Raw genomic sequence first — 14408 nt, 5'->3', positions numbered from 1 at the left:
AAAGACCAAATGAGATGTGCAGCCTTACTTAGGGCCATCAATGGATGGATCAATTCATAAGCCACAAAAAAAAAAACTGTATTCCAAAAGGAAGAGTGCTTGTTGGTGCAAAAGCTGATTAATTTGAACAAATATGGCATCTTCCCCCATCTGTCAAATGTCAACAATTGAGAACTAGCCATACTCTTTCAGCCTTTTGTAAGACATTGGGATATAATACTCATTATTGTGGGGGTGATAGCCCCCCCTCCCAATAGTATGGCATTGGTTGAAGTTCAATTTTAAATTAAAATATCTAAGCCAATATGACACCAATGTCAATGAAAATTCGCAAATCAACTTGGAGGTAAACACTCTCCCCGCCTAGTCATGAGCCGTCCGGCTGATACAGAGAACTATGTAGCATATTTTTAACACGTTCATTAGCATTGGGGAAAAACACAATTTCTTGCCTTGACCTAGCTCAATATCTAGTCATTGGATAAGAAAGAGCCTACAGCATCCACAAAGTGACCACTAGACTTTCCACCTTTCGGTCAGAATAAGTTTGTAGGAGCAACCGTTTGAATAAAATGTATCGCTCCCAAGTACTCAAAACGATTTGCTACCTTTTTGTAGAATTTATGACAATGCAGGCATATTTTCAGTCGAATCTCAACGATTTCTAAAACTGTACCAAAGCACATGGGTTGCAACAGCAATAGTAGCTAGCTAAACACCAGTTGGATGAGAGCAAAGCAAAGGAAGCTAGCTATATTTTGCTATGGAAGGTTTTTCACATGGCTGAAGTCATCAGTGTAAACTGTTGGCGTTGACATGTTCGTGTCATCAAAGCACAAACAAATAAGCAGAAATAAGATAGTGAATGTCCTTGGTTGCTATTGCCAGTTAGCTAGCCAACTAACATTAGCCAGTAACTTAGCTACAAGCCAACAAGCCTGAAATATTAGCTGCATGGACAGATCGTGCACTGGCACAACTCAATGTTGACAATATCCCCCACATCCTTCCACAATGCACAGCTAGCTAAATAAAGTTCATAATCACCAACAAACTTTGGGAAACTGCTAATGTATAATACATGCAATGGGCATTGCTCATCTAACAATAACTTTAGCTAACATTACTCCATACATACCCTAGTCATGTTGATTATGTGTGTATTCTCCAGGAGCGAGATTGCGAGATTATTTTGTTAAAATCTCTACGGGGTTAGTGTGCCCCCCACGGGACGGTTGAGATAACGTGCGCTAATGTGATTCGCATTACATTGTAAGTAACAAGAACATTTCCCAGGAGATAGACATGTCTTATATGGGCAGAAAACTTAAATGTTTGTTGATCTAACTGCACTGCCCAATTTACAGTAGCTATTACTGTGAACAAATGCCATGCTATTGTTTGAGGAGAGTGCACAACAAAACTTTTATCATGGCAACTGGTTTGATACATTCACCTCGTCACGCCCTGACCATAGAGAGCTGTTGATTCTCTATGTTGGTTGGGCCGGGGTGTGATTTAGGGTGGGTTATCTAGGGGAATTGTATTTCTATGATGGCCTGATATGGTTCCCAATCAGAGGCAGCTGTTTATCGTTGTCTCTGATTGGGGATCATATTTAGATATCACACAAAACACAATGGGAAAATGGCTCGTCTATGTATAGTTGCCTGTGAGCGTTATAGTAGCGGCACGTTTTGTTTATTCGCTTTATTGTTTTTGTGCTTTAAGTTTCTCTTCTAAATAAAAGGATGGAAACATACCACGCTGCATCTTGGCCCACTCCTTATAACGATCGTGACACCTCTTAAGGTAAATAATTCAGTAATCTTGCTCTGATTTGTCATCCCGTGGGTCCCAGAGATAAAATGTAGAATAGTTTTGTTTGATAAAATCAATTTTTATATTAAAATTTAGGAACTGGGTATAATGGTTTTATAATGGCCTTTCTCTTGTATTTCAAAGACGAGTATGTTTTTTTGATAGAAGACTCATGTTTTTTCTTTGTATTATCTTTTACCAGATCTAATGTGTTATATTCTCCGACATGAATTTCACATTTCCACACATTAAAGTGTTTCCTTTCAACTGGTATCAAGAAAATGCATATCCTTGCTTCAGGTCCTGAGCTACAGGCCGTTAGATTTGGTTATGCCATTTTAGGCGACATACCAAATCCTTAAGAGGTTTTAAAAGAGATCAGGGACATTTTCCAGTTTACTCCATATTGGTTTCTGGTTTTTCGCTTCCCCACTGGAATATCAGATGTTAATATTAAATGCATACTAATAACTACATTATTTATGTTGCCATTATTGTGTATTTTTTACTTTACTTGGATTGCTGTATTATAATGTTGCATAATCACCTTCCGGTGTAAAAACCATGGAAATTAAATATAAAAAAAGTGAATGTTTTAAGTAAGAAGTGTATATATATATATATATATATTGGTCTGAAGCCTGAGCACCACAATGCCTACTCTACCCATGCTCTACCAAGGTTTTCCAGCCCACAGCTTTGACCTACTAAAGTAGCTATGTTGGTCTATTGTAATTAAAACAAAGAGTATGCAGGGTTCTAAGGATTCAAACATTCTCAAAGCCTAATTCATACTCTTCAGTTGACTACACTATCCTGTTCTTAAAGTAATGTATGTATATCATCAGGCTGTATATATTTTCAGATATAGACCTATTGTAAATGTGTATTATTGTAGCGTCACCATCTTTATTGCAAAAAGAACATCAAATACACACAACTTTAAACTACATATTCATTTGACAGAGGTAAACTGTCCAATTATCAGCCCAGCAATTGATAAAACAGGCCCATGTTTGCAAAACAAGTTTCTCTGAGCTTATGTCAATATTACACAGGTAAGCCAAGAGTTACAGATATCAGGACTGCAGACAGGCTCTATATGAGTGACTGTGTCCAACACACCACCACCTAGTGTGAGGTTGGCCGATTAATTAGGGCAGATTTCAAGTTTTCACAACAATCGGTAATCTGCATTTTTGGACGCCGATTACATTGCACTCCACGAGGACACTGCGTGGCAGGCTGACCACTTGTTACGCGAGTGCAGCAAGGAGCCAAGGTAAGTTGCTAGCTAGCATTAAACTTAACTTATAAAAAAATCTTAACATAATTACTAGTTAACTACACATGGTTGATGATATTACTAGTTTATTTAGCTTGTCCTGCGTTGCATATAATCAATGCAGTGCATGTTAATTTATCATCGAATCACAGCTTACTTCACCAAGCGGGTGATGATTTAACAAGCACATTCACGAAAAAAAGCACTGTCGTTGCACCAATGTGTACCTGACCATAAACACCAATGCCTTTCTTAAAATCAATACACAAGTATATATTTTTTAAACCTGCATATTTCGTTAATATTGCTTGCTAACATGAATTTATTTTAACTAGGGAAATTGTCACTTCTCTTTCGTTCTGTGCAAGCAGAGTCAGGGTATATGCAGTAGAGGTCAACCGATTAATCGGAATGGCTGATTGGGACGATTCATCGGAATGGGACGATTTCAGGTTTTCATAACAATCGGAAATCTGTATTTTTGGACACCGATTTGGCAGATTTTTTAAAATATATATTTTTTTACACCTTTATTTAATCTTTATTTAACTAGGCAAGTCAGTTAAGAATACATTCTTATTTTCAATGACAGCCTAGAAACGGTGGGTTAACTGCCTCGTTCAGGGGCAGAACGACAGATTTTTACCTTGTCAGCTCGGGGGATTCAATCTTGCAACCTTATAGTTAACTAGTCCAACGCTCTAACCACCTGCCTCTCATTGCACTCCACGAGGAGACTGCCTGTTACGCGAATGCAGTAAGCCAAGGTAAGTTGCTAGCTATCTTATAAAAACAATCAATCATAATCACTAGTTAACTACACATGGTTGATTTTACTAGTTTATCTAGCGTGTCCTGCGTTGCATATAATCGATGCGCTGCGTATCGTTGCTCCAATGTGTACCTAACCATAAACATCAATGCCTTTCTTAAAATCAATACACAGAAGTATATATCTTTAAACCTGCATATTTAGCTAAAAGAAATCCAGGTTAGCAGGCAATGTTAACCAGGTGAAATTGTGTCACTTCTCTTGCGTTCATTGCACGCAGTCAGTGTATATGCAACAGTTTGGGCCGCCTAATTTGCCAGAATTTTACGTAATTATGACATAACATTGAAGGTTGTGCAATGTAACAGGAATATTTAGACTTAGGGATGCCACCCATTAGATAAAATACGTAACGGTTCTGTATTTCACTAAAATAATAAATGTCTTGTTTTCGAGATGATAGTTTCCGGATTCAACCATATTAATGACCTAAGGCTCGTATTTCTGTGTGTTATCATGGTATAACTAAGTCTATGATTTGATTCAGCAGTCTGACTGAGCGATGGTAGGCAGCAGCAGGCTCGCAAGCATTCATTCAAACAGCACTTTCGTGCGTTTGCCAGCAGCTGTTTATGACTTCAAGCCTATCAACTCCCGAGATTAGGCTGGTGTAACCGATGTGAAATGGCTAGCATTGGTTAGCCAGGTGCGCGCTTATAGCGTTTCAAACGTCACTTGCTCTGAGACTTGGAGTGGTTGTTCCCCTTGCTCGGCAAGGGCTGCGGCTTTTGTGGAACGATGGGTAAAGCTGCTTTGAGGGTGGCTGTTGTCGTTGTGTTCCTGGTTCGAGCCCAGGTAGGAGCGAGGAGAGGGACGGAAGCTATACTGTTACACTGGCAATACTAAAGTGCCTATAAGAACATCCAATAGTCAAAGGTTAATGAAATACAAATGGTATAGAGAAATAGTCCAATAATTCCTATAATAACTGCAACCTAAAACTTTTTATCTGGGAATATTGAAGACTCATGTTAAAAGGAACCACCAGCTTTCATATGTTCTCATGTTCTGAGCCAGGAACTTAAACATTAGCTTTCTTACATGGCACATATTGCACTTTTACTTTCTTCTCCAACACTTTGTTTTTGCATTATTTAAACCAAATTGAACATGTTTCATTATTTATTTGAGGATAAATTGATTTTATTGATGTATTATATTAAGTTTTACATAATTATGGCATAACATTGAAGGTTGTGCAATGTAACAGCAATATTTAGATTTAGGGATGCCATCCGTTCGATGTAGTACGGAACGGTTCCGTATTTCACTGAAAGAATAAACGTTTTGGTCAATAAACGTTTTGTTTTCGAAATGATAGTTCCCGGATTTTACCATATTATTTGGGAGGTGCATTACTGTCTCAACTGTATCAAAAATTAGTTTTCATTGCTAGCTATATAGCTAGCTAGCTGGACAGTTTCATACAGGTACCACTATAGCTTGCTTCGTCCCGCAACGAGCCATTGTTTGCAGGATGGCTCATTGCGGGACGAAGCAATGTTAAGCCAGCTAGCTGAGCTGGACAGTTGTATTCTGATGTTAATGTTGATTGCTGATGTGCTATGGCATGCATGACGTTAATCTTTTTCATGTTTGCCAGTTTGTCATGTTTAACTAGCTAGCTACTGAAAACAGCCACTGTGGTGTGAATGCTAATAGATTAGCACGCTAACCAAACCCAAGTTACATTAAAGGGACAACTGCTAAGTTGAGAAGATCAGGACTTTTGCAATGAAAAGGCCAATATTGCTCCAAAGATATCATAACATGACCTAAACCAAAGTCCCTCAAAAGGATTTTATGATATAGGCCTAGATATTGTTTTTACCTAAGCCTTTGTGTATTACGTTTCCTAATTGTAGGCTACTACCGTTAGCACTTGAAGTGGGTTATTGTTGAAATATTAACCATTGTCTGCTTTATCAGATGGCCACATTTGCATGTGTTCCAATGTGAATTATTTAAGAGATGGGTGGATCTACGGCTTTAGTGGTTGTGAACGATGTTAAATGGGCGTAAACAAAGAACAGCACTGTAGCTGTTCAATGTGAAAGGTTACCTTTATTATACAACAATAGGCAATTTGATACTGTGAATGGTCTGCCTAATGGAGTAACTTGGTGGGATAATGGTCAGAGAATCCATTTTGGCAATTTGGTATAAGTATTCCTTTTCTAAATATGTTTCCAACGGATTAATGTAGAGCAAGTGTGACAATCAAAGTAAAAATGTTAATGCCTTTTTTAAAATGTTTATCACATTTTAAAGCAGCATTTACATCCCCATATTGCCTCCAACTACAATGTACAATATGCCATTTGGAGCTCTGAGTCTGTACTTTGATCCAATGTAAAAAACACAATTTCAAACATTTGGAACAGAAGACTAAAAAGAGAGGATGGGTCACAAATGGGCTTTTTGGGGTAAAATAAACAGACTGCTGCAACCTAATAGCTGATTTATGCTTGATCTGTCAATGCTGTCTGAAGGCTCTGTATGGAGAGTGTGAAGAAGCATCCAGAAGCTTGTGGAGGCCAAATCGAGCTCCGCACCAGATCGCTGTGCACCTCCCAAATTGTGTAACAATGCAGAGGGCTCCCTATAGATTTGATTTATTAGGATACCCATTAGCCGATGCCAATAGCTGCGCATTGACATGATTGGTTTAGGGTAGGTGGGGGTGGGAGGTCCTGTATAAACACAAACTCACTTCCTTGACAACACCTCTGAGAAGCGCAAGAAGTATGAATGCCCCGACTTCTACAGAGGCCGTATAGCAGTAAATACTGTACTGCCACTGCCAGAGTGACCATGCAGAGCCTTTAACGCAGCATATATAAAAGAAACGGAAACCCTCGTCTGAGATTCAACCTGATACACAACATCCGGGATTACCAGTTAGCCACTCTAGAATGGTTGTGGAAAATGGTGTTTCATAAGGAAAGTACGCATATTCTCCCAATTTCATGAGGAAAGTATGCATATTTTTCCTGCCTTCTTACCATTAAATAAAATTAAGGGGGAAATTGACGCCTATGTAGAACGTTTAAGATACGAACCGGTCGAATCTGTAGTCCTATTCAGAACCGTAGATATCACGTGATCTGGCTCAGGGGTTTCCCAAACTCGGCCATGCCCCTCTCCCAGGTGCACATTTTGGTTTTTGGAGAACTACTAATACACAGCTGATTCAAATGTCCTACTCATAATTGTGCTTTGATTATTTGAATCTGTGCTAAGGCAAACAAACGTGGGCCCAAACTCTTTAGAGATATAGTTAACCACTCATTTTGCAACCAGCTAACGGTCGTCACTAGTTACTACAACCACAGTCATAATTATGGCTAAACCCCGCCTATTTGTAAAATGTATATTTTTAAAATCTGATTTTAAACCTAACCTTACCACACGACTAACCTTAAATGTAGCCCAAAAAGCTTTTAATTTTTTTTAAAATGAATGTTTTATAGTCTTTGTGGCTGTGTGGTAACTAGTGACAACCCCAGTTAACGTTATCTAACACACTAGTCAATCTAACTGCTAATCAATGTTACCTGGGCGTTTATTCTGCGCTGATTCTGCTGTCTCTCGTCCTCTATAGCAAGTTGAATTTTGTCCAGCTGTTCTAGAACTTTTTCTCTTTGATGAAACGGGAACGCTGGATGCAAGGAGGCCATAGTAAAAAGCAGCGCCAACTGTTCCAAGGGTCCGATCACTGCCTCCATTGGAAGCCCGCAATTCTGTTCTGTTCTCCCGAACGCTTTCCCGTCCACACACGGAGAATAGAACTGGTGATGTTGAGAGTCCTTGAAGGGCGAAACAGAATAGCCATAGTTTTTGAATAACAAGGAGGGATCCACATGGCTCAATATCCTAAATAGTATTCCCGCACACTCCCTGCTGTCAGATCCCAGAAGAGACAAGCAGACCAGCAGTTTGGAGCGCACGACAGGGTCGATAACATCTGATAAAATGGCCAGATCATTCGGATTGTTGGCCCTTATCTCGACATCCCGTAGAACGTGGTTATCTTTCCGAGCCAGGTCTTCCAGACAGGAGCCCAGAAACCGGAGCTCAAGTGGCTGGCACATATGCAGCAGTCCGCACATAAACTCGATCCGCTTGGCAGGATTTAAATGCAAACCAAACCATTCGAAAACGGTCTCTTTATCCAATTGAGATGGATATCCTGGGTGTCTGGAGGAACCTTCGGGCTTGTCGGAGACCGATCTTGGAATATGGAGATCGGGCTGTTCCTCGGCCGTGTCGTCTCCTCCTGCCTCCGCCGTTCTCATGGGCAGCTTCATTTTAAGCATTATCAGCTCGACTAGAAAGGCTTCAAGGCGTAAATTACCGGTAAATATTCATCCTTTGATCGTCTAAACGTTTTTTAAAGCAGAATCAACGGATGCAAATAACATTTTCTGTGTTTTGTAATAATCACAGTGACTCGGCGACAAGCTGTAGTTTTCTCCACTGTAGATCGCACTCTGGTGACATGTCAATCATTCACAAACCCCTCCTCCTTTCCATAGAAGCGTTCTGGGTCCTAAAAAATTATTGTTATACAAGTGTCATAACTTGAGTTTATCGTTTTAGTTTATTTATCTACAATCTAGGGTAGAATTCAAATTTGTAGAGAAAGTTACATTTTAGATATGTCATTTTGAATCTGTAGAATCTTATTAAATGGCAGGCCTATATTATTTGGTGGGCTTCTATATGTGCAACTCATCATCATGGGTAATGTGTTTACGAAGTACAAAGGTAGTCTAAAAATGTTTTATCAATAGCCCATGTTTTCAGTACTCAATTTATTACAGTACACACTACAGTTTCATGTATCCACTCAAATGCTTGGGCCTAAAGCGAAGGTTAAAATTATATATGTGTATTAAAATATATGATTTTCCCTTGATTTAGCTATTTAAGCATGGAAAGCATGTGTTGGTACCACTTTACATTACAGTGTGTTATTCCTATTGGCCTATCCCGAGATAAGCCTTCCTCTAGACAACACTGACCCTTAGTGGCTCAAAAATAACATTGCATAAGTAGTGCACATTGCATACCACCAAGGCCTGAATTATGTTCAAATCGTTTACAGTAGTGTCTTTATCCTTGCCCTGGGGTCCCAAAGGGGTGCATTTTTTATATATTTTTTGCCCTAGCACTACACAGCTGATTCAAGTGATCAACTCATCATCAAGCCTTGGTTATTGAGTGTAGTGCTAAGGTAAAAAAAATAATGTGCACCCATTTGGGTTCCCAGGACCGGGATAAAAAACAACACTGCTTTACAGTAGACCACTGTATGTGAAATATACTGAACAAAGACAAATGCAACATGTAACAATTTCAATTATTTTACTGAGTTACAGAAATCAGTCAATTTAAAGAAATTCATTAGGCCCTAATCTTTGGATTTCACATGACTGGGCAGGGGCATAGCCAGTGGTGGAAAAAGTACCCAATTGTCATACTTGAGTAAAAGTAAAGATACCTTAACAGGAAATGACTCAAGTAAAAGTGAAAGTCATACAATTATTTGAATTTAAATATACTTGAGTATCAAAAGTAAATGTAATTTCAAAAATATACTTAAGTATCAAAAGTAAAAGTATAAATAATTTCAAAGTCCAGACGGCACAATGGCAAACCAGACGGCACAATTTTTCTTGTTTTTTAATTTACGGATAGTCAGGGGCACACTCCAACACTTAGACATAATTTACAAATGAAGCATTTGTGTTTAGTGAGTCCGCCAAATCAGAGGCAGTAGGGATGTTCTCTTGATAAGTGCGTGAATTTGAAAATGTTCCTGTCCTGTTAAGAATTAAAAATGTAACGACTGCTTTTGTATGTCGGGGGGGGGGGGGGGGGGGGGGAGTACATTATTTTCTTTGGGAATGTAGTGGAGTAAAAGTTATTGTAAAAAATATAAATACCCTAAACAATAGATACCCTACAGAAACTACTTCAGTAGTACTTTAAAGTATTTTTTCATAAGTTCTTTACACTTGCTGGACATTCCTGCAATCAGCATGCTCAATTGCATGCTCCCTCAAAACTTGACACAATTGTGGCATTGTGTTGTGTGACAAAACTGCACATTTTAGAGTGGCCTTTTTATTTATTTTTATTTCACCTTTATTTAACCAGGTAGGCTAGTTGAGAACAAGTTCTCATTTGCAACTGCGACCTGGCCAAGCTAAAGCATAGCAATTCGACACATACAACAACACAGAGTTACACATGGAATAAACAAAACATAGTCAATAATACAGTAGAACAAAATAAAACAAAGTCTATATACAGTGAGCGTAAATGAGGTAAGATAAGGGAGTTAAGGCAATAAATAGGCCATGGTGGCGAAGTAATTACAATATCACATTTAAACACTGGAATGGTAGATGTGCAGAAGATGACTGTGCAAGTAGAGATACTGGGGTGCAAAGAAGCAAGATAAATAAATAAATAGAGTATGGGGATGAGGTAGATAGATGGGCTATGTACAGGTGCAGTGATCTGTGAGCTGCTCTGACAGCTGGTGCTTAAAGCTAGTGAGGGACATATGGGTCTCCAGCTTCAGAGAATTTTGCAGTTCGTTCCAGTCATTGGCAGCAGAGAACTGAAAGGAAAGACGACCAAAGAAGGAATTGGCTTTGGGGGTGACCAGTGAGATATACCTTCTGGAGCGCGTGCTACGTGTGGGTGCTGCCATGGTGACCAGTGAGCTGAGATAAGGCGGGGCTTTACCTAGCAGAGACTTGTAGATAACCTGTAGCCAGTGTGTTTGGCGACGCGTATGAAGCGAGGGCCAACCAACGAGAGCGTACGGGTCGCAATGGTGGGTAGTGTATGGGGCTTTGGTGACAAAACGGATGGCACTGTGATAGACTGCATCCAGTTTGTTGAGTAGTGTTGGAGGCTATTTTATAGATGACATCACCGAAGTCGACGATCAAGCCACTTTGTTATCACTTTGCCTTATGGCAAGGTGCGCCATCATGCTGGAAAAGGCATTGTTTGTCACCAAACTGTTCCTGGATGGTTGGGAGAAGTTGCTCTCGGAGGATGTGTTGGTACCGTTCTTTATTCATGGCTGTGTTCTTAGGCGAAATTGTGAGTGAGCCCACTCCCTTGGCTGAGAAGCAACCTCACACATGAATGGTCTCAGGATGCTTTACTGTTGGCATGACACAGGACTGATGGTAGCGCTCACCTTGTCTTCTCTGGACAAGCTTTTTTCCGGATGCCCCAAACATTCGGAAAGGGGATTCATCAGAGAAAATTACTTTACCCCAGTCCTCAGCAGTCCAAACCCTGTACCTTTTGCAGAATATCAGTCTGTCCCTGATGTTTTTCCTGGAGAGAAGTGGCTTCTTTGCTGCCCTTCTTGACACCAGGCCATCCTCCAAAAGTCTTGCCGCACTGTGCATGCAGATACACTCACAACTGCCTGCTGCCATTCCTGAGCAAGCTCTGTACTTGTGGTGCCCCGATCCCGCAGCTGAATCAACTTTAGGAGACGGTCCTGGCGCTTGTTGGACTTTCTTGGGCGCCCTGAAGCCTTCTTCACAACAATTGAACCGTTCTCCTTGAAGTTCTTGATGATCCGATAAATGGTTGACTTAGGTGCAATCTTACTGGCAGCAATATCATTGCCTCTGAAGCCCTTTTTGTGCAAAGCAATGATGACGGCACATGTTTCCTTGCAGGTAACCATGATTGACAGAGGAAGAACAATGATTCCATGCACCACCAATCCTTTTGAAGCTTCCAGTCTGTTATTCGAACTCAATCAGCATGACAGAGTGATCTCCAGCCTTGTCCTCGTCAACACTCACACCTGTGTTAACGAGAGAATCACTGACATGTCAGCTGGTCCTTTTGTGGCAGGGCTGAAATGCAGTGGAAATGTTTTTTGGGGATTCAGTTCATTTGCATGGCAAAGAGGGACTTTGCAATTCATTGCAATTCATCTGATCACTCTTCATAACATTCTGGAGTATATGCAAATTGCCATCATACAAACTGAGGCAGACGACTTTGTGAAAATTAATATTTGTGTCATTCTCAAAACTTTTGCCCACGACTGTATGTCAGATTAATCATATACAGTGCCTTGCGAAAGTATTCGGCCCCCTTGAACTTTGCGACCTTTTGCCACATTTCAGGCTTCAAACATAAAGATATAAAACTGTATTTTTTTGTGAAGAATCAACAACAAGTGGGACACAATCATGAAGTGGAACGACATTTATTGGATATTTCAAACTTTTTTAACAAATCAAAAACTGAAAAATTGGGCGTGCAAAATTATTCAGCCCCCTTAAGTTAATACTTTGTAGCGCCACCTTTTGCTGCGATTACAGCTGTAAGTCGCTTGGGGTATGTCTCTATCAGTTTTGCACATCGAGAGACTGACATTTTTTCCCATCCCTCCTTGCAAAACAGCTCAAGCTCAGTGAGGTTGGATGGAGAGCATTTGTGAACAGCAGTTTTCAGTTCTTTCCACAGATTCTCGATTGGATTCAGGTCTGGACTTTGACTTGGCCATTCTAACACCTGGATATGTTTATTTTTGAACCATTCCATTGTAGATTTTGCTTTATGTTTTGGATCATTGTCTTGTTGGAAGACAAATCTCCGTCCCAGTCTCAGGTCTTTTGCAGACTCCATCAGGTTTTCTTCCAGAATGGTCCTGTATTTGGCTCCATCCATCTTCCCATCAATTTTAACCATCTTCCCTGTCCCTGCTGAAGAAAAGCAGGCCCAAACCATGATGCTGCCACCACCATGTTTGACAGTGGGGATGGTGTGTTCAGGGTGATGAGCTGTGTTGCTTTTACGCCAAACATAACGTTTTGCATTGTTGCCAAAAAGTTCAATTTTGGTTTCATCTGACCAGAGCACCTTCTTCCACATGTTTGGTGTGTCTCCCAGGTGGCTTGTGGCAAACTTTAAACAACACTTTTTATGGATATCTTTAAGAAATGGCTTTCTTCTTGCCACTCTTCCATAAAGGCCAGATTTGTGCAATATACGACTGATTGTTGTCCTATGGACAGAGTCTCCCACCTCAGCTGTAGATCTCTGCAGTTCATCCAGAGTGATCATGGGCCTCTTGGCTGCATCTCTGATCAGTCTTCTCCTTGTATGAGCTGAAAGTTTAGAGGGACGGCCAGGTCTTGGTAGATTTGCAGTGGTCTGATACTCCTTCCATTTCAATATTATCGCTTGCACAGTGCTCCTTGGGATGTTTAAAGCTTGGGAAATCTTTTTGTATCCAAATCCGGCTTTAAACTTCTTCACAACAGTATCTCGGACCTGCCTGCTGTGTTCCTTGTTCTTCATGATGCTCTCTGCGCTTTTAACGGACCTCTGAGACTATCACAGTGCAGGTGCATTTATACGGAGACTTGATTACACACAGGTGGATTGTATTTATCATCATTAGTCATTTAGGTCAACATTGGATCATTCAGAGATCCTCACTGAACTTCTGGAGAGAGTTTGCTGCACTGAAAGTAAAGGGGCTGAATAATTTTGCACGCCCAATTTTTCAGTTTTTGATTTGTTAAAAAAGTTTGAAATATCCAATAAATGTCGTTCCACTTCATGATTGTGTCCCACTTGTTGTTGATTCTTCACAAAAAAATACAGTTTTATATCTTTATGTTTGAAGCCTGAAATGTGGCAAAAGGTCGCAAAGTTCAAGGGGGCCGAATACTTTCGCAAGGCACTGTATCCTTGATAATCCCTGTATACATCAACAGGGCTCCCGAGTGGCGCAGCGGTCTAAGGCACTGCATCTCCGTGCCAGAGGCATCACATGGGACCAACACTTCACATGTTGCGTTTCAGCCTAGTTCGAATCCAGGCTGTATCACATCCAGCCGTGATTGGGAGTCCCATAGGGCGGCGCACAATTGGTCCAGGTTTGGCCGTCATTGTAAATCATTTGTTCTTAACTGACTTGCCTAGTTAAATACATTTAAAAAAATACATAATAAAAATATAAAGAATGTAATGGTATTTTGACATGACATTTTGACCATCCACATAGCTTTTGTAGCTGGTGTTGTTCAAAACAGCTTGAAGCCTTGCATTATGTTGAGCAGTAATCGAAGGCAAGCAACAGGGGGCAACATTTGATCAGGGTTCATCATCCATCCCTTTTGGTAGTCCTAAAGGTTAAATTGCTGAAATGTGCGATGTATAAGCATTATGCAGCTATGGCATGTATCTAGGCTATTACTGTAATGAAGTAAAATGAATGTAGCTCTTCCACTTTATATGAACACTATAGAAAAAATAAAAGCTGGTATTTGAAATCCTTTGCATACGATACAGCAACATTTACAGTATTTTCAATTATACTAATATACTCTCACTGATAATGGATCCAGTGACATTTACTTTGGTTTGTTTATTGATAAAATGAGCTGGTTAAGTATGCCC

General features: G+C 40.1%; 1 protein-coding gene across 5 annotated transcripts in view; it reads right to left on the bottom strand.

Annotated features, from left to right (window-relative positions):
* LOC110489808 (zinc finger CCHC domain-containing protein 2) overlaps positions 1-8451 on the bottom strand; it is a 65755-nt gene extending 57304 nt beyond the window's left edge. For all 5 annotated transcript variants that reach the window (XM_036944073.1, XM_021562729.2, XM_021562731.2 and 2 more), the window contains exon 1: positions 7496-8451. In XM_036944073.1, the coding sequence (XP_036799968.1) occupies positions 7496-8257 (762 nt within the window). In that variant the 5' untranslated portion in view covers positions 8258-8451. The remainder of the gene's footprint in view (positions 1-7495) is intronic.
* Between the last annotated feature and the right edge of the window lie 5957 nt (positions 8452-14408).

This window comes from Oncorhynchus mykiss, chromosome 15 (genome assembly GCF_013265735.2).
Source record: "Oncorhynchus mykiss isolate Arlee chromosome 15, USDA_OmykA_1.1, whole genome shotgun sequence".
NCBI lineage: Eukaryota > Metazoa > Chordata > Actinopteri > Salmoniformes > Salmonidae > Oncorhynchus > Oncorhynchus mykiss.
Note: the sequence above shows the minus strand (reverse complement) of the source record. Positions and strands in the feature narration are given on the sequence as shown.